The following is an 18,631-nucleotide window of genomic DNA, read 5'->3' as shown; positions in this document are numbered from 1 at the left end:
TAGCAAGACTGGACCTCAGTCCTAAAGGGTTCCTGGAAGAATGTCTACTTTCTCTCCAGCCTTGGAGTGGTACAAACAATTGTTGATAGGAGGGCCTGGTGGGGCGAGGGAACAGGCTGAGTGAAAACAGAATCTTGAGAATATATGGGATTCATCTATTTAAGTAAATGTTGACGGACTCCCCGCGCCCTCGAGTCAGGCACTATTAGGGCATACAGCGGTGGAACAGGCGAAGATTTTACAGAAACTTTCATTATGATAGTTTGGGTAGACAAATACAAAAATACTGTTTAGCGTCATCTTTTTAATTTCTTAAATGTTTATTTTTGAGAGAAACAGAGTGCGAGTTGGGGAGGGGCAGAGCGAGAGGGAGACAGAATCCAAGCAGGCTCCAGGCTCTGAGCTGTCAGCACAGAGCCCCATGGGGGGCTGGAGCCCACGAACCTGAGATCAAGAGGCTTCACCGACTGAGCTACCCAGGCACCCCAGTTTAGCGTCATCTTTAAGTACAGTGAAGGAAAAAGAGGGGATGGGGACAGGTGCGTTTTTATATAGAGAAGTCAGGACCTCAGTATGGTGACATTTAAGCAAAGTCGTGAGTGTAGTAAAGGAGAGTGAGTCATGTCTGTATCGGGGAGAAGGACATTGGGGGCAGAGGGAGTGGGATATGAAATAATCGGTAGTTTCTGTTAAGAGTATGATAAAGATGGAAGGGAAGGCTGGAAAATTAAGTCGTTGACTTCCAGGTTGAATTAATGGTTTAATTAACTTCTAATTAAGTTGGAAAAAGTGTCCTTACTTCAGAGGAAGTAGCTCAGCAAGTGGCTCTTTTATTTCTATTAAGCCATTAAGTCGTTTTTATGTTTTAGTCTTTCTACATACGTCATGATTCCAGATTTCTGTTCCACTTATTGTATTTCTGTTTTGTACAGAACTGCTTTGTGGCCTGTTTGATTCCTAGCGGTTTACCTGTCCAAGTCAGTAGTGAAGATGCATGTTAAGTCAATCATTCTTGAGGGATTTAAGTCCTATGCTCAGAGGACTGAAGTCAATGGTTTTGACCCCCTCTTCAATGCTATCACCGGTTTAAATGGTAGTGGGAAATCCAACATATTGGACTCCATCTGCTTTTTGCTGGGCATCTCCAACCTGTCTCAGGTAAACTTTCTGATATATGTGAATTATAAGTTTGGGGAACCTCAAGAGAATCCTCATTGAACTTGGACACTATTGCCAGTTTTCTCTTCATTTGCATTTTTAAGTTTATGTGAGTTATCTTTTTTTTTTCATTTCTATTGGGTTTTTACTGAACTTAACCTACCATTCTTTGTTTAAAATTAGAATAAAGCTTGAGTTTTCTATAATCCAGGACACTTTTTTTTGTTTGTTTTTTCAATGAAGTATAGTTGTCATAATCTAGGGCACTTTTAAAAGCCTTGACTGCATTCACTATAGGAGGGGGGTCAGTAAAGTTTTTTGTAAGAATCAAATAACTTGTCTTATAATGTCAAACAACTTACGAGTACTTTAGTACTTTACCAAATTCTGAAATAACCATACAGAAGTATTCAATATGTTTTTATATGGATTTTAAATACAGTGCATATACTTCACTGCAGTCCTTTAGAGGTAGATGTTATTACTCTACTTTTTTTTCTACTCTATTTATAGATGAGAAAATAGAAATTTAGTGTTGCCTAAGGTTTATCCCCTTAAGATGTTTGGAGCAGCCCTCAAACTCAGGCATTTGGGAGTCTTATCCCAGAAGCCGTATTCCTACCCACTCACTCTGCGTTATAATGCCTTTTCAGGATCTAATGGGATTGGATGAATAGCGAAATTCTTAGATGCCGTCTTCCTAAATCTTTCAAATGAACTTCAGCTACGAAACGAATAGAAAACAAATGAACTTCAGCTACGAAACGAATAGAAAACAATCCAGTGCAGGGTTGGAACAGTTTTGTGGGGAAAGGCACTTATTTTATGTGGTTTCCCATTTTCCTTGCTTTCCTTGCCTGGCTGGCTACTTAGTGGATACTGCATGGGTGGTTTTCCAACAGTAAGAAACCCATTTTTAGTGCCATTTTATGCAATATGGGGTTTTGTAATTGACAAACTTTTCTTTTGTTTTAGGTTCGGGCTTCTAATTTACAAGATTTAGTTTACAAAAATGGGCAGGCTGGTATTACCAAAGCCTCCGTGTCAATCACATTTGATAATTCTGACAAAAAGCAAAGTCCTTTAGGATTTGAGGTTCATGATGAAATTACAGTAACGAGGCAGGTGAGTGACTACTAAATATTTGGATATCTAAGAACTTTTGTCTGACACGTTTTTTGGCAATGAGACTGCTGGAGAGAGAAAGTTTATGAGCAAAATTGATCAAAAACTGACTAGGTTTCTTAAGAATATCTTCCTTATGTTAAAAATTTGATCGTGCAAATTCCATCATTTACCAAGAGGATTGAAAGGGATCTAAAAAGCCATCAATCAGGATAAGCACTAATAACTATGCTTTAAATCTTGAACTATACTTGAATTTTCTCTGTACTGGAGTACCTCTAATAGTTGGGATCTTGCCATCTTCTGAGGTAACCTATTGTTACTGGATGAGTCTAATTAGAAAGTTATTCCTATAAAATGAGCTGAAGTACTGTCATCAAATTTTACACATTAAATCCGATTCTTTGAGAGCATCAAAAAGCAAATCTAATGTATTCCATGTTTTAATATTTAGGTGTTTAAATATTTAATATTTAAGCTAAATCTCTCTAGGTATTTCAATTGATAATTGTTTCTATTTCCTTAACTTGTCTGATCACACTGAATACAAATTTGCTCTAGGTTCTTTATGCCTTTTTTAAATTATTTTTAATGCATGGTCCATCAAATTGCATGTCCCAGAATTGGTCTCCTTAGGACAGGATTAAGCAGAATTGTCACTTCTTTCATTTTACGTACTCTTCTATTTTCCCCAGTATGTCTTTGGAGAGTTCATAATATGTTATGAGTTCATATCCACTTCACTTAAACTCTGATTTTTTAAATGTGTGTTATTAGCTGTGTTACTGCCATTTCTGTATGTAAGCAGGTTTTTGAAACCAAAGCAGGGACCATACATTGTCCCTTTTTCTTACTATAGTCCTACAGTTTTTTACTTTGTCAGTTTTATGTTTAAAAATTCTGTTAAGTCCTTTTGACTCTCCATCTTAGCATTATGTAATTTATTGATTCCCTTTTCTATTTTAATAAAAACCTCTAGTTAAAAAAAAAAAAAGTAAGACATTGACTAGTTTGAGACAAAATCCTGTTCTTTGTCATTAAGCATCCATCAAATACTCACCTTTTAGGAATTTTTAATAAGTCTCCTACTAATCTACCTAAAATTCCTGTCCTCATATAATCCATATGCCTATATTTTCACCAAATTTTTGTTAGAAAGACTTTGTTAAAATACTTATGTGTATACTAGGTTTATTGTTCCAAATATAGTAGTATGTGATCTATCAGCTTAATGCTTCTGTCAAGAAAAGAACTGAATTAACACTCATTCAGTATTTTATTAAGTGTTTGGTATGTGCTGGGCAATCTTGAAGGCCCTGGGAAATACAGATAGAAGAAGGACCTCAAAATAGGATGGGTGAGATGATTATGCCCAATAAGTGACAATGTAAGTGCTATAGCAGAGTGTGAACACGCTGATGTCTGGTATAAGTTGTTCGTTGAAGCTCCATAATTACTCTTTTTCTTTCAAGTATTCACAAGTCATGTCTTTATTGACCCATTTTAGAATCTTGTCAAGGATCAAACTATCACACTGCTATCAAACTCCTTGTCTTTAGTTTTTAGTATATGACTTCTGTTTTTTGGAAATTAAAAAGTGGAGGAAGGAGGGGTTAACCTCTGAGGGTGGGAAAGTTCTAAAGAATGATTAGGTATAGAATATGTTTTATACATACTAGGAAACATAAAGTCAAAAGTGACGTTAGAGATTTAGTCCAACGCATGAGAGATTAGGAGGCTTGTGTGTGGAATGTCCTTGGATTAGAAACCAATTGACCTGACTCTGTATTTTTGACCATGTCACACTTCCTCCATTATTTATTCAGGATTGGTTTTATTTATCATTAGTAGGACAGAACAGACAAGTGAAATATATTTGGAAATGTATCATCTTCAAGTTTTATATATTCATTTATATCTTTTAAAATATTTCCCTTTTAGGTGGTTATTGGTGGTAGAAATAAATATTTAATCAATGGAGTAAATGCAAACAATACCAGAGTACAAGATCTCTTCTGTTCTGTTGGCCTTAATGTTAACAACCCTCACTTTCTCATCATGCAGGTATTTTGTTTGTGGCCTTTATATACGCTTTGATATTGTTTATTTTTTATGATACTATAATACAGGAATTGCTTCTTTTTGGGTTTTTTGTTTTTTATATACCATTACACTGGTGTTTGGGCACCTGTTAAGAGGTTGATTAGTTAATATGTACTGATGTGTTCTAACATACACATTTGAAGTTTGAAGAATGTCTAGAAATAATTTTCCTTGACTTACAAGAATACACTATAAAATTTTTAAAAAAGATATTGTCATAATATATTCCTTTTAAAGGAATTCCTTTGAGTGTCGGACTCAAGCATTTTGTTATTTCAAATATATATTAAATTTTAAGAAATGTTTTTACTTAGGGGCACCTGGGTGGCTCAGTCAGTTAAGTGTTGGACTTCGCTCAAGTCCTGATCTCACGGGTTCATGAGTTCATGCTCCACATCGGGCTCTGTGCTGACAGCTCAGAGCCTGGAGCCTGCTTCAGATTCTGTGTCTCCTTCTCTTTTTGCCCCTCCCCCGCTCATGCTCGGTCTCTGTCTCAAAATTAAACACTAAAAAAAAAAAATTAAAAAAAAATTTTCTTACATGGAGACTTATTCAAATAAAAATTAAGTGCTAATATTATCTTGTCCTTTCTTGCCTCATCCAGCTGTCCTCTTAGAAAGTTACAGGAAGGTCAATGGCAGGATCCTGATGGGACCAAAATAACATTATTTTCAGTATATCACAGCCTCAAGGCTGAAAATTTACTTTAAATGAATCGAAATCATAAGTAATATGATGGTCTGAGAATTGGGTAGTGGAATTTTGTTTTGGTTTTTTTTGGTACTGATAATCTGGCATTGAAATAAAACATGTAACTATTCTATTTGAGGCCCAGAATTTCTGTTTCTAGAAATTATCTTGGAGTGCAGCAAGTAAAAAAAAAAAAATCAAAAGATGTCCAACAATTATGCTAAATTGTATATACTTATGTATTTATATACTTATTGGAGACTTCTGTATCATCAATATTTCAGATATATGATCTGAGTTGACTTTGTGTTATTTAAAAACTATATTACTGGTAAGTGAAAGTGTGAATAGCAGAATTCTAGAAGAAACATCTTTTCATGTAGGTAAGAGAAAGAATTCCCAAAAGGTTGGTATATTAGGATATAACAACTTCAGTGCAGGTAAATGTGTATGCCTTTAGTTGACTCTAATTTGTTATCATTACAGTAACTGCCATTTTATTTTTCAGGGCCGAATTACAAAAGTATTGAACATGAAACCTCCAGAGGTAAAGATACTATTTGTAGACAATAAAAGTAATAATTGTAGATACTGTTTTAATCTTCTAAGTCAATTTTTAAACATAATTTCTTCTATTCTTAAAATTCTTAGGAACATTATTAAGAATAATTAGTAAAGAAAGTTTTTTGGTTTTTTTTATTATTTGGCACTCTGGCACCCTACCTTTTTAAAGCTATATGACATTACCTTTCTGAGCTTTAGTTTCCTCATCCGTAAATTAGAGTCAAGAGTCCTTACCTCAGGTATTTTCTGAGGATTAAATGAGAATGTATAAGAAAAGGCATGGGCAGAACATTGTCGAGCAGATTTTTTTTAACATTTTTTTTTTTAATGAAGGTATAAGTGACCTATTAGTTTCAGGTGTGCAATATAGTGATTAATATATGTAGACATTGCAAAATGATCCTTATAAGTCTAGTTAACATCCATTACCACATAGTTTCAATTTTCTTTTTCTTATAACTTTTAGGGTTTACCTTCTTAGCTCTTAGCAACTTTCAAATATAGTATTATTAACTGTATTTTTACAGTTTTATTAACTGTAGTCACCATCCTATACATTATATCCCCAGAATGTTTGTAACTGGAAGGTTGTACCTTTGATCACCTGTACCCATTTTGTCCACCCTTTAACCCTTATTTCTGGCAACCCCTAATATGTTCTTCAGGATCTCATTTTTTTTCTTTTTAGATTCTACATACAAATAAGATTATACAGTATTTCTCTATCTCTGCCTGACTTATTTCACTTAGCATAAAACCCTCCAGTTCCATCCACGTTGTCACAAATGGCAAGATTGCATTTGTTTTAGGGGCGCCTGGGTGGCTCAGTTGGTTAAGCGTCCGACTTCGGCTCAGGTCATGATCTCACGGTCTGTGAGTTCGAGCCCCGCGTCGGGCTCTGTGCTGACAGCTTAGAGCCTGGAGCCTGTTTCAGATTCTGTGTCTCCCTCTCTCTGACCCTCCCCTGTTCATGCTCTGTCTCTCCCTGTCTCAAAAATAAAATAAACATTAAAAAATTTAAGATTGCATTAGTTTTAAATAGCTGAATAATAGTCCATTGTGTATATATACCACATTTTCTTTATCTGTTCATCACCAACACTTAGGTTGTTTCCATGTCTTGGTATTATAATGCTGCAGTGAACATGGGGATGCAGGTATCTTTTCAAGTTAGTGTCTTTGTTTTCTTTGGCTAAATACCCAGAAATATAATTGCTATATCATATGGTAGTTCTATTTTTAATCTTTTAAGGAATCTTCATAGTTTTCCATAATGGCTGCACCAATTTACATTCTTATCAACAGTATAGAAAAGGTTTCTCTTTTCTCCACATTATCACCTGCACTTGTTATTTCTTGTCTTTGTGATAATAGCTATTCTAACAGAGGTAGTTATCTCATGGTTTTAATTTGCATTTCCCTGATGTAATGATGTTGAATACCTTTCATATGCCTTTCATCTCTCTATCTTTTGTGAAAAAAATGTTCACATCCTCTGCCCAGGTTTTAATTAGATTGTTTTTTTCCTATTGTGTTGTATATGCAAGTTCTTTATGTATTTTGATATTAACCCCTTAGCAGATTCATGATTTACAACTACTTTTTCCTCTTCCCTAGGTTGCCTTTTCATTTTGTTTATGGTTTCCTTTGCTATGCAGAAGGTTTTCAGTCAGAAGGTAGTTCAGTCAGATAGAGTCCCACTTGTTAATTTTTGCTTTCATTGCCTTTGCTTTTGGTGTCAAATCCAAAAAATTTTTCACTATGACCAGTGTCAAGGAGCTTAACTTCTGTGTTTTCTTCTAAGAGTTGTATTGCCCAGTATTAAAAGAAATTTTGACTGTATCAAGCAGCCTTTCTCAACCAGTGTTCCATATCAGACTTAAACCCTACAGAAAAAGATTTGAGTGAAATTAATTCATTGCATTCAGTGGATTGCTTAGGGTATTAAGACTTAAAGTTTTTTTTCTTGGAGCCCCCTTGAAAAGAGTTGGTGTAAAGGAATGAATGTTTTCAACAAGAACAAAGGCTCTTTAGTTACTATTTTTTATTGAGAACTAAGGGGAAAACTGATAATTGGTAATAGCAGTCTGATTTGAACGTAGGTCATGCATATTTTCTTTAGATAACGTCTTAAGGGAAACTTCTAATTTGAAACCTGCCAAATACATAGAAATGAGAATAGTTTTGAGAGAAATAATCCTTTTGAGATAAGGATTGATGGTGTGTAGAAGCTTCTGAAAAAGGAGTGCTGGTAAAATTGTTTTACTTAGGAAATTATAATTGATAAGTACTTGCCTTTTTTAGAGTGCTTTTTACATGAATTATTTTGTGTAATTCTCAACAGTGTTGTGAGATATTATCCATACGCTATGGATGAAGAAACCGCAGCACAGAGAAGATTAAGTTATTTGCCCAAGTTCTTAAAGCACATGCCACAGTTGGGATGCACATGTTATGTCATGCTTCATCCTGTTGGCACAAAATGGCTGAAGTCTCTTGGAACAATTTTAAGTAGAAGCTTCTAAAATGAAAACTGAATGTTGGTAGCCTTTATTTTTTTTAAACTTATGTTTGAAGGAAAAGAAGAGGAATTATTGGCTTCAATTTTATTTTTTTATTTAAAAATTTTTATTTTTAAGTAATCTAAATACCCAACATGGGGCTCAAACTCAACAACCCCAAAATCAAGAGTTGCACGCTCTACTTGCTGAACCAGCCGGATGCCCCTGGCTTCAATTTTAAAAGAGATTTACTCTGCCTTAGTGTTGCATGAAGTTCAATTTTAGAATTGGAGTAGAGGCCAGAAATGTTTCTTGAACGTTAGGGCTGTGGGCTGTACGTGCATTTTTATGTACTTAATGTCTCTGGTCCATTTGGGCCTTTATTTTGGTAAGCATGCTTAGTGAGGTTAAGACCTTAAATGATATACTTAATGTAAACTCCAATGAGATTTATCTTGTATTCTTGAAACATTAATATAATTGTCTTCCAGATTTTATCCATGATAGAAGAAGCAGCTGGAACCAGGATGTATGAATACAAAAAAATAGCTGCCCAGAAAACTATAGAAAAAAAAGAGGCTAAGCTGAAAGAAATTAAGACGGTAATTAAATTTATATAAAATGTTTGTAAAGAGAGTAATTTTGCATTTAGAGTTTCCCTACTGTAAAGAGGAAATTTCCCCTCCCCCAGTTTTCCTTAAACTTCCATGCTACTTTTCCTTTCAGATTTTTTAATGGTACTTTACATACTGAAAATTTTGATTTTTCCTTTATTTTCCAGATACTTGAAGAAGAGATTACTCCAACCATTCAAAAATTAAAAGAGGTATACACTGTGTATGTGAGGACAGCCATCTAGAATGTCTCTCAAAATTGGTGACAATTTTTCATTGTATTCAAGATCATACACATAGAGATGAAATGTACACCACTTCTCAGGAATTTTTCTATGGGATAAGATAAGGAGTTAGAGTTGGTACTTGTTAATCAGACTTCTGCTTATAGAGGACATGTACTTCATTCATACCTATTAATCATAGTGATTTTGGAGATTGCTCTTCATAATCTCAGAAAATGATCTCCCAGATGGAGAGGTAGAATTGAGCAGAACATTTCTTGAGGACATGACACTCCTAGTAATCCTGTTGGTAGAGTGAATAATTTCTAGGATAATAGGGGCTACCACTGCAATTATTGCTGTCAAGACCATTGATAAGTGAAAGGTACTAAAACAAATGTCCAGGTCATTTCTATCATCTTTGTAGCTTGTGACATAATATTTCAGTGAAAAAATGCATTTATAGCACATTGGTTTTAAACTTTCACATTTAGGATTTCATTAAATGCTCATTAAAATTTGATACTTCTCAGAGTTGTATTCTGAATCCATAAAGTAATGTGGATGTTATTGGCAAATCTGAACAGGTGTGGTTAGGGATTTTAATTACTCTGTCCACCCTAGGGGGTCCTTATCAGAATCAAGTTTAATAATGTGTGAGCAAATGTTTGTAAATAGTTACATGATTGAATGTTGGGTAGGCATCTTGGTAAATACTATTTCAAAATACATGTAATAATGTATCATTGGTGGTTGTGTGGTTTGTAGACTACTTACTACCCCCCAGTCTGTGAACCTTGTGTCCACATTTCTTTGTTAATCCCAACTGCCTGATTATATATTAAAAGAAACAACCACACAGGATTCACTGGAGATGGTATAATGGTATCTGAAAAGCTAGAGATCTAATGTTAAAATTTCTATAATCCATGATCACTAATCTAAGACAAAGTCTATTATGTGATGGGAAATTTTATACATGTTGGTGTAGTTTGAGTCTTTCTAAGTTTGTTGAAAATTTTGAAGTTTGAGTTATACTTTATTGGTGATTTCTCTTCCAGGAAAGATCTTCCTACTTGGAGTACCAAAAAGTAATGAGGGAAATAGAACATTTGAGTCGTTTATATATTGCTTATCAGTTTTTGCTGGCTGAAGATACAAAAGAACGCTCAGCTGAGGAGTTAAAAGAAATGCAAGATAAAGTTGTAAAGCTTCAAGAAAAATTGTCTGAGAATGATAAAAAAATAAAAGCACTTAGCCATGAAATAGAAGAGTTGGAAAGAAGAAAAGATAAGGTCAGACATAATATGTAAGAACAGATAATATACTGTGGAAAAAAAATTGTAATAAGTGAGGTCCACTGGCATTGTCTTCTGTATTGATCATCTTAACATGTGATAATAACATAGCTTATAAAAAGTAAATCTTACAGAAGTTATACAAGAACATGATGACATGAACAAATTACAAGTATGCTGATTGGATTGGCTGCATTTGATTATAGGAAATTGGAGGTATACTCCGATCTTTAGAAGATGCTCTTGCAGAAGCTCAGCGAGTTAATACTAAATCTCAAAGTGCCTTTGATCTCAAGAAGAAAAATCTGGCAAGTGAAGAGAACAAACGCAAAGAGCTGGAAAAAAATATGGTTGAGGTAAGTAAATAAGAAGCTTGATTTAATTTCTCTCGGTTACACTTATCCATTTTATTAATATTTATTGAGTGTATGCTACGGACAGTATAGTTGTTTGGGCTGAGGATATAGCAGTGGACAAAATGCCTTTTGGGTATTCATTCCAATGAGGAGAATGATGATAAAATAAATGAAATCTACAGTGTGTTATATAGTGATAACAGATTTGGAGAAAAAGCAGGGTAGAGTTTTAGGAATATAAGGGAGGTGGGTAAGGTGTGGGTTTTTAAATTGGGTAACCACTGACGGTCTCATTGAGAAGGTGCTATTTCATTAATAAGACCTGAAGGAAGTCAGAGAACCATGTAAATAAATTGGTTGTGGGAGAAGATGTACAAGCCAGAAGAGCAATTGCCCCAGGTGCCAAAGATATTGGAAATATAAGGAGATTGATCAGTGTGGCTCTTCAGCACTAAGTAGTAGGAATGCAGAAAGGTAAAAGGTGTAGGATCACATGTGATTTTATAAGACACGTGAAGGACTTTGACCTTTATTCTGAGTGACATGGGAAGCCACTGGAGTTGGCTGAGCAGAGGAACAACATTTTTTATATTTTAATAGTACTTTTCTTGATGTTTAGAGAATAACCTAAAGGGAAGAAGCAGGGAGGAAATCCAGGTAGTAGGTACCAGTCTAGAGGATAGCCCTTGGATAAATGCAGTATAAGTGGGTGTATTGAGAGAAGTTTTGGGATTTTATGAGTATTGTAAAGGTAGGTCCAACGAGTGAGACCTGGCAGATTGGTTGTTGAGTTGGTTGTTAAAAGGACTGAAGGATACTACAGATTTCTGTCCTTGACAATTGGAAATATCATTAGCTTAGTAGAGAATAGGAGGAAGTACAGTGTGAACATAATAGGCTTGAGGTGCCTGTTAGACGTCTAAGTAGATCTGTTGATTAGGTAGTTGAATATAGGAATATTGAAGCCAGTCTAGAAATAGAAATCAGAATAACAGATGTTGGCATGCCCCTGGGCTAGTGCAGACTTCTTTTATATACACTCCTTTCTTAGCTAATCCCATCCAGGCCTGTAGCCCTATAATATTTATATGTTGATGCCTTTCAGATCTATAATTAGCCTTGACTCCTTCCCTGAATTCTAGATTTTTTTGTCCAGCTATTTAATTGACATTGTTACATAGATGACTAACAAAATGTCTAAAACTCATTTGTCCAGTTATTTAATTGATATTTTTACACAGATGACTAACAAAAAGTCTAAAACTTTACATATCCAAAATAAAACTCTACCTACCCAAACCTCCTTGAGTTATTGAATTTTTCCCTATGTCAGAAAATGGCGCCACTATTAACTTAATTGTTCAGTCCAGAAATCCTAGAGTCTTCTTGCATTCCCCCCTTTTTCTCAAACTCTGTATCTAATCCATCAGCAAATTCTCTTGACTTTAAAAGTACTTCCTGAATATAGCCACTTTTCATGTCTATCGCTGCTTTACTGCAGGCCATCATGTCTTAGGAGGGATGCTGTAATGATGTCCCTGTTAGTTGCCTTGCTTTTTACTCTTGCCATTCTACAATCTGTTCTTTACAAAAGCTAAAATATAAACTGGATCACATCACTCTTGTTCTTAAAATTCATTAATGGTTTCAAAGTCACATGTATAATTAAATTTAGTCTTCACCTTGGCCTGTGAGACCCTAGCTCCTTTCCACTTGCTCACGGTGGTCCAACACCAAATAGTTCCCCAAACACCCAAGCATATTTCGCAGAGCTTGCCTAGTGTGGGTCCCCGTAGTGTTAGCATGATCGATCACTCCTTTTATTTCATTTAGGTTTCTGCTCAAAATGTCATCACAAAAAGGCCTTCCTTCATTGTTCTTAAAATAGTTCCCATCAGTTTCTATCCCTTTACATTGCTTTATTTTTTTACTATGCTTCTCTAGAATATAGGGTCCCTGAGGAATCTGTGTCTTTAATGTCTAGAACAATGACTGATACATGGTAAACCTCTAATAAATATTTAATGAATCATGAATTAAACTTGTGAGCCAAAATTTCTGGCCACTCTCATGTAAATAATATAGCTGGATTTTTTTTTTCCAGTGTTGTTATCTTAGTGTTCATGGTGTTCGTGTATATAACTTAAGAGGGGTTAATTATTAATAATGCTGTTTCCACTAGTATTTAATATTTAAATTTTATGGTCTTTAATAGTTTATAAATATGTTTTCATGTACATGCTCTTCATCCTACAATCTCTGCTTTGAAGCTTGGAGTAGGATAGTTATTAGTTCAATTTTAGAGCTTTAGAAAGTGATTTTTAGTTGCTTCAAATCGTTTGTTTATGCTGTTTTAGCTAATTTCTAGATTAGACCGTAACACACAGAATGAAAGTATTTCCAGTAGTATTTGGAATACTAAGGACACATTTATCCTAAAAACAGCGTGAATTTTAAAATGAGGATTAAGTATTTAAAGTTGGGATGGTTAAATTATTTTCCTTTTAACCATGCCCACTTCAAATTGCTATGAAATTTGATGGCATAAGGGTATGGGTAGATAAGAAAAAATGGATGTATTTCCTAAAATATAATACTCTTCAATATTAAAATCTTCCTGAAGGATTCTAAAACTTTAGCAGCAAAGGAAAAAGAGGTTAAGAAGATAACAGATGGGCTGAATGCCCTTCAGGAAGCAAGTAATAAAGATGCTGAAGCTTTGGCTGCGGCACAGCAGCACTTCAACGCTGTTTCCGCTGGACTGTCTAGTAATGAAGATGGAGCAGAAGCAACTCTTGCTGGTCAAATGATGGCCTGTAAAAACGACATAAGTAAAGCTCAGACAGAAGCCAAACAGGTAAATACAGACATTCAGCGCTGTGTAATTGCATTTTTTTAGAAGCTCCTTTACATTATGGTGATCTGATTATTTTCAACGTTTTATAACCATTGCCAATGTCAAGGAATTTGTTACTCTGCTACTGAGTAGCGCTCAATACAGTGAAATTGAAATATGCTAACTGCTAAATATTAATGATAGTTTAAGATGCTATAAAATATTAAATACCCTTATAGGTTAGTTGAAATTATAAATGCAATAAATGCTTTATTCTATTTTGTAGTATTGTATGGAATATTTGAGGTTAATTTTTTTTTTTTTTGTGCTCTTTTTACTTTTTTATTGACAACATAAAGTTGAAGTCTTAAGCTTTAACAGGAAAACAAACATCCTTTCCATTTCTGTGGTCACCACACTTGGTTCTTACCTTTCATCCTTGGAAGTATCTCTCCCTCCCACTTACCCCCTTCTCGTCTTTGGTTTCCCTATACTGATTTTATAACCTTTGAAGCTTGTCAGTAAAGACTTTCAAATTGGTTTAGATAGTTGTGCATCTTTTAAAGTCCTATGAGTGCAACAGTTTTGATTGCAGAAAAAAAATATATATATATACACAGTCTTTATTTTTTTAACAGAGGGCTCATCTTTACAAATATACATGTTCCTGTGTGTGTTTGTATTAATCATATTCAGCATTTTCTGTTAAATGTTTGCAACTTTTCCACTCAACGCTGAAGGTCACAAAAAATTTGTAAGAAATCAATAACAGAAAAACTTTTAAATCCTCTCAGTTTTTCTGTTAACTTATTATATGTTGGGAAAAAGCCACCATTACTCAGTTTTAGGGGGAGGAGACATCCAGCCAGATCTCAAAGTACTAGTTCATGCTTTTGAGGAACGGTACTCATTTATATAAACTAGCATTCGCATATCGGACTCCAAGCATTGAAATTTCTCTTGTCAGCTTAAGTTCACTTTCCTGTATAATTTTCTTACTGCTCAATACAGTCTCTCCACTGTTAATTGAACAACACTCACAAATAGTATACAAGTACAAATATGCATACCTAAGTGGAAAGGAAGGGAACTAGTTAGTGTTCTGATTAGTAGCTTTCTGATGTGTTTTTAACTTAATCAGCTAATGACAATTACTCTTTCATATAATTTTTGGACTCATTAATGTCATCCTTTGTAAGTGTTAAAAATATGGAGTAAATAACTTAATGATTTATGTTAAGCATATATTTTATACTCTGAGTAGTTTTATGAGCAGAAACTATTGGGAAATGATTGATTTCTTTAAGATATTAATGCAAGTGACCAAACAGTTACATTTTCCAAGCTGACGTTTCTTAAACTAATCTGCATCTGTGGCCATTTAATCACTAGCACTATCTGCCTCACATAGTCTATTAAATTTTCAATAACAGGCTCAGATGAAGTTGAAACATGCCCAACAAGAATTAAAGACTAAACAAGCTGAAGTTAAGAAGATGGATAGTGGCTATAGGAAGGATCAAGAAGCTTTAGAAGCTGTGAAGAAACTTAAAGAAAAACTTGAAGCTGAAATGAAAAAGCTAAATTATGAAGGTTTGCATTGAAACACATGATATTAAATCATTAGGAGGTAGTGATTGTTGATAAAAACTAAATAAAGGAAATAGCAAGTAGGAGTTTGTTTTTTTTACCGTATTAATGGGTGTTAGTATGAGACATACTCGTAAACACAACTGATCCCTGAACAACACGTTTGAACTTGCATGGGCCCACTTACTTGAGGCTTTTTTTTTTTTTTTTTTTTATAAATACAGTTGAGTACTGTAAGTGTATTTTCCTTATGATTTTCTTAACATTTTCTTTCTCTAGCTTACTTAATTGTAAGAATACAATATACAATACATATACAATGTGTGTGTAATGTTTATGCTACCAGTAAGGCTTCTTGTCAGCATTTGGCTATTAGTAGTTAAGTTTGGGGATCAGAAGTTAAACACAGATTTAGGGGCATCTGGTTGACTCAACTGGTAGAGCATGCAACTCTTGGTTTCAGAGTTGTGAGTTCAAGCTCCACAGTGAGTGTAGAGCCTACTTAAAAAAAAAAGTGAAACATGAATTTGGAACTGTGTAGGGAGGAGGTGTCTGTCAGTGCCCCTGATCTCCTGCAGAACAACCCAGTTGTTCAAGGGTCAACTAAGTATAAAACAGGTCTTTGATTTTTTTTTTTTTTTTTTTTTTTTTGCAGTGCTATATTAGTGTCAGGTACAAAACCTAGTGATTCAACAGTTCTGTTCATTACTCAGTGCTCATCATAAGTGTACTCTTAATCCCTATCACTTATTTCATTTCACCCATCCTCCCACCCACCTCCTCATCAGTTTGTTAACTATAGTTAAGAGTCTGTTTTTCGGTTTGTCTCTTTTTTTATTGTTTCTTGAATTCTACATGTGAGTAAAATCATATCGTAATTGTCTTTTTCTGACTGATTTATTTAATTTAGGATTGTAATCTCTAGATCCATCCACATTGCAAATGATACGATTTCATTCTTTGTGGCTGAGTAATATTCCATTGTGTATGTATAGCACATCTTTATCCATTCATCTATTGATAGACATGTGGGCTGCTTCCATGATTTGGCTATTGCAAATAATGCTGCAATAAACACAGGATGTTTATATTTTTTCAAATTGATGTTTTAATTTTCTTTGGGTAAAAACCCAGTAGTGGAATTACTGGATTGTATGGTAATTCTATTTGTAATTTTTTGAGGAACCTCCATACTCCTTTCCACAGTGACAGCACCACTCTGTATGCCCATAAACAGTGCATGAAGGTTCCTCTTTCTGCATATCCTTGTCAGCACTTGTTTCTTCTGGTTTTGATTTTAGCTATTTTCACAGGTATGAGATGATAACTCATTGTGGTTTTGATTTGCATTTCCCTGGTGATTAGTGATGTTGAGCATCTTTTCATGTGTTTATTGAACATCTGTATGTCCTCATTAGAGATATCTCTTTTCATGTCTTCTGCCCATTTTTAATTGGATTATTTGTTTTTTTGGTGTTGAGTTGTATAAGTTCTTTGTATATTTTGGATACTAACCCTGTACCGGATATGTCATTTGCAGATATCTTCTCCCATTCCATAGGTTGTCTTTCAGTTTTATCATTTGTTTCCTGTGCTGTGCAGAAGCTTTTTATTTTGATGTACTCCCAAGTTTATTTTTACTTGTTTTCCATGCCTCGGGAGACTAGAAAAATGTTGCCATTGCCTGTGTTGGAGAAATTACTGCCTGTGCTCTCTCCCAGAACTTCTATGGTTTCAGGTCTCACATTTAGGTCCTTAATCTATTTTGAGTTTATTTTTGTATAGGGTCTAAGAAAGTGTCCAGTTTCGTTCTTTTCGTATAGCTGTCCGGTTTTCCCTACACCATTTTTTTGAAGAGACTGTCTTTTATATTGCATATGCTTTCCTCCTTTGTTGAAGATTAGTTGACCATATAACCATGGGTCTCTGGGCTCTGTCTTCTGTTGATCTGTATGTCTGTTTTTGTGCCTGTACATACTGTTTGGATTACTGTGCCTTTGAAGTGTGTCTTGAAATTTGGGATTATGATATTCCCTGTTTTGTTCTTTTTCAAGATTGCTTTCACTATTCAGGGTCTTTTGTGGTTCCATGCAAATTTTAGGATTGTTTGTTGTAGTTCTGTTGGTATTCTAATAGGTATTGCATTAAAACTGTAGATTGCTTTTGGGTAGTATGGAGATTTTAATGTTGTTTTTATTCTTGTCTATGAGCATGGAATATCTTTCCATTCATCTTCAGTTTTCTTTAATCAGTGTTTTATAGTTTTAAGAGTACAGGTGTTTCACCACCTTGGTTAAATTTATACCTAGGTATTTTATTACTTTCGGTGCACCTGTAAATGGGATTGTTTTCTTAATTTCTCTGTTACTTTGTTACTAGTATATGGAAATGCAACGGATTTCTGCGTATTGATTTTTGTATTCTGCAACCTTAGTGAATTCTTTGATCAGTTCTAGAAGATTTTTGAGGGAGTGTTTAATGTTTTTTATATATGGTATCATGTCATCTGCAAATAGTGAAACTTTTACTTCTTTCTTACCAATTTGAATGCCTTTATTTCTTTTTGTTGCCTGATTGCTGTGACTAGGACTTCCAGTACTATGTTGCATAAAAGTGATGAGAGTGGGCATCCTTGTCTAGTTCCTGATCTTAGAGGAGAAGCTGTTTTTCCCCATTTAATATGATAGCTATGGGTTGTTCATATAAGGTCTTTTTATGTTGAGGTATATACCCTATAAACCTACTTTGATGAAGGCTTTTATCATGAATGGATGTTGTACTTTGTGAAATGCTTTTTCTGCATCTACTGAAATGATTATATGGTTTTTATCCTTTATCGTGTTGATGTAATGTGCTAAGTTCACTGATTTGTGAATATTTAATGTTCTTTGCAACTCAGGAATAAATCCCACTTGATGTGAGTGATTTTTTTTAACATATTGTTGGGTTCAGTTTGCTAAAATTTTGTTGAGAATATTTGCATCTGTATTCATTAGAGATACTGGCCTGTAGTGTTTTTGTTTTGGTTTTGGTTTTTTTTAGTGTCTTTATCTCGTTTTGTAACAAAGCAATGCCGGCCTCTTAGGAGGAGATTTGCAAGTTTTTCTTTTCTATTTTTGGAATAGTTTGAGAAGAATAGGTATTAACTTTTGTTTAAGAGAAGGTAGAATTTGCCTGTGAAGCCATCTGGTCCTGGACTTTGGTTTGTTGGGAGTTTTTTTGATTACTGATTCAATTTCATTGATGGTAGTCAGCCTGTTCAAATTTTCTTTAAAAAAAAATTTTTTTTTAAATGTTTTTATTTATTTTTGAGGCAGAGACAGAGCATGAGCAGGGGAGGGGCAGAGAGAGAGAGAGAGAGACACAGAATCCGAAGCAGGCTCCAGGCTCTGAGCTGTCAGCATAGACCCTGACGCAGGGCTCACAGGCTGTGAGATCATGACCTGAGCTGAAGTGGGACGCTTAACTGACTGAGCCACCCAGGCGCCCCATCTTTTTTTTTTTTTTTTAATTTTTTAAAATTTTTGAGAGAGAGAGAGAGACAGAGCATGAGTGGGGGAGGGGCAGAGAGA

General features: G+C 34.7%; 1 protein-coding gene across 2 annotated transcripts in view; it reads left to right on the top strand.

Moving 5' to 3' along the window:
- The window catches only part of SMC2 (structural maintenance of chromosomes 2), a 67,567-nt gene that overhangs the window by 300 nt on the left and 48,636 nt on the right, over positions 1-18,631 (top strand). For both annotated transcript variants that reach the window (XM_027039588.2, XM_015077215.3), the window contains exons 2-11: positions 933-1,158; positions 2,134-2,283; positions 4,225-4,347; positions 5,585-5,623; positions 8,633-8,743; positions 8,923-8,967; positions 10,041-10,274; positions 10,484-10,633; positions 13,257-13,490; positions 14,903-15,062. In XM_027039588.2, coding sequence (XP_026895389.1) covers positions 991-1,158; positions 2,134-2,283; positions 4,225-4,347; positions 5,585-5,623; positions 8,633-8,743; positions 8,923-8,967; positions 10,041-10,274; positions 10,484-10,633; positions 13,257-13,490; positions 14,903-15,062 — 1,414 coding nt within the window. In that variant the 5' untranslated portion in view covers positions 933-990. The remainder of the gene's footprint in view (positions 1-932; positions 1,159-2,133; positions 2,284-4,224; positions 4,348-5,584; positions 5,624-8,632; positions 8,744-8,922; positions 8,968-10,040; positions 10,275-10,483; positions 10,634-13,256; positions 13,491-14,902; positions 15,063-18,631) is intronic.

The sequence above is a fragment of the Acinonyx jubatus genome, chromosome D4, assembly GCF_027475565.1.
Source record: "Acinonyx jubatus isolate Ajub_Pintada_27869175 chromosome D4, VMU_Ajub_asm_v1.0, whole genome shotgun sequence".
NCBI classification, from domain to species: domain Eukaryota; kingdom Metazoa; phylum Chordata; class Mammalia; order Carnivora; family Felidae; genus Acinonyx; species Acinonyx jubatus.
Note: the sequence above shows the minus strand (reverse complement) of the source record. Positions and strands in the feature narration are given on the sequence as shown.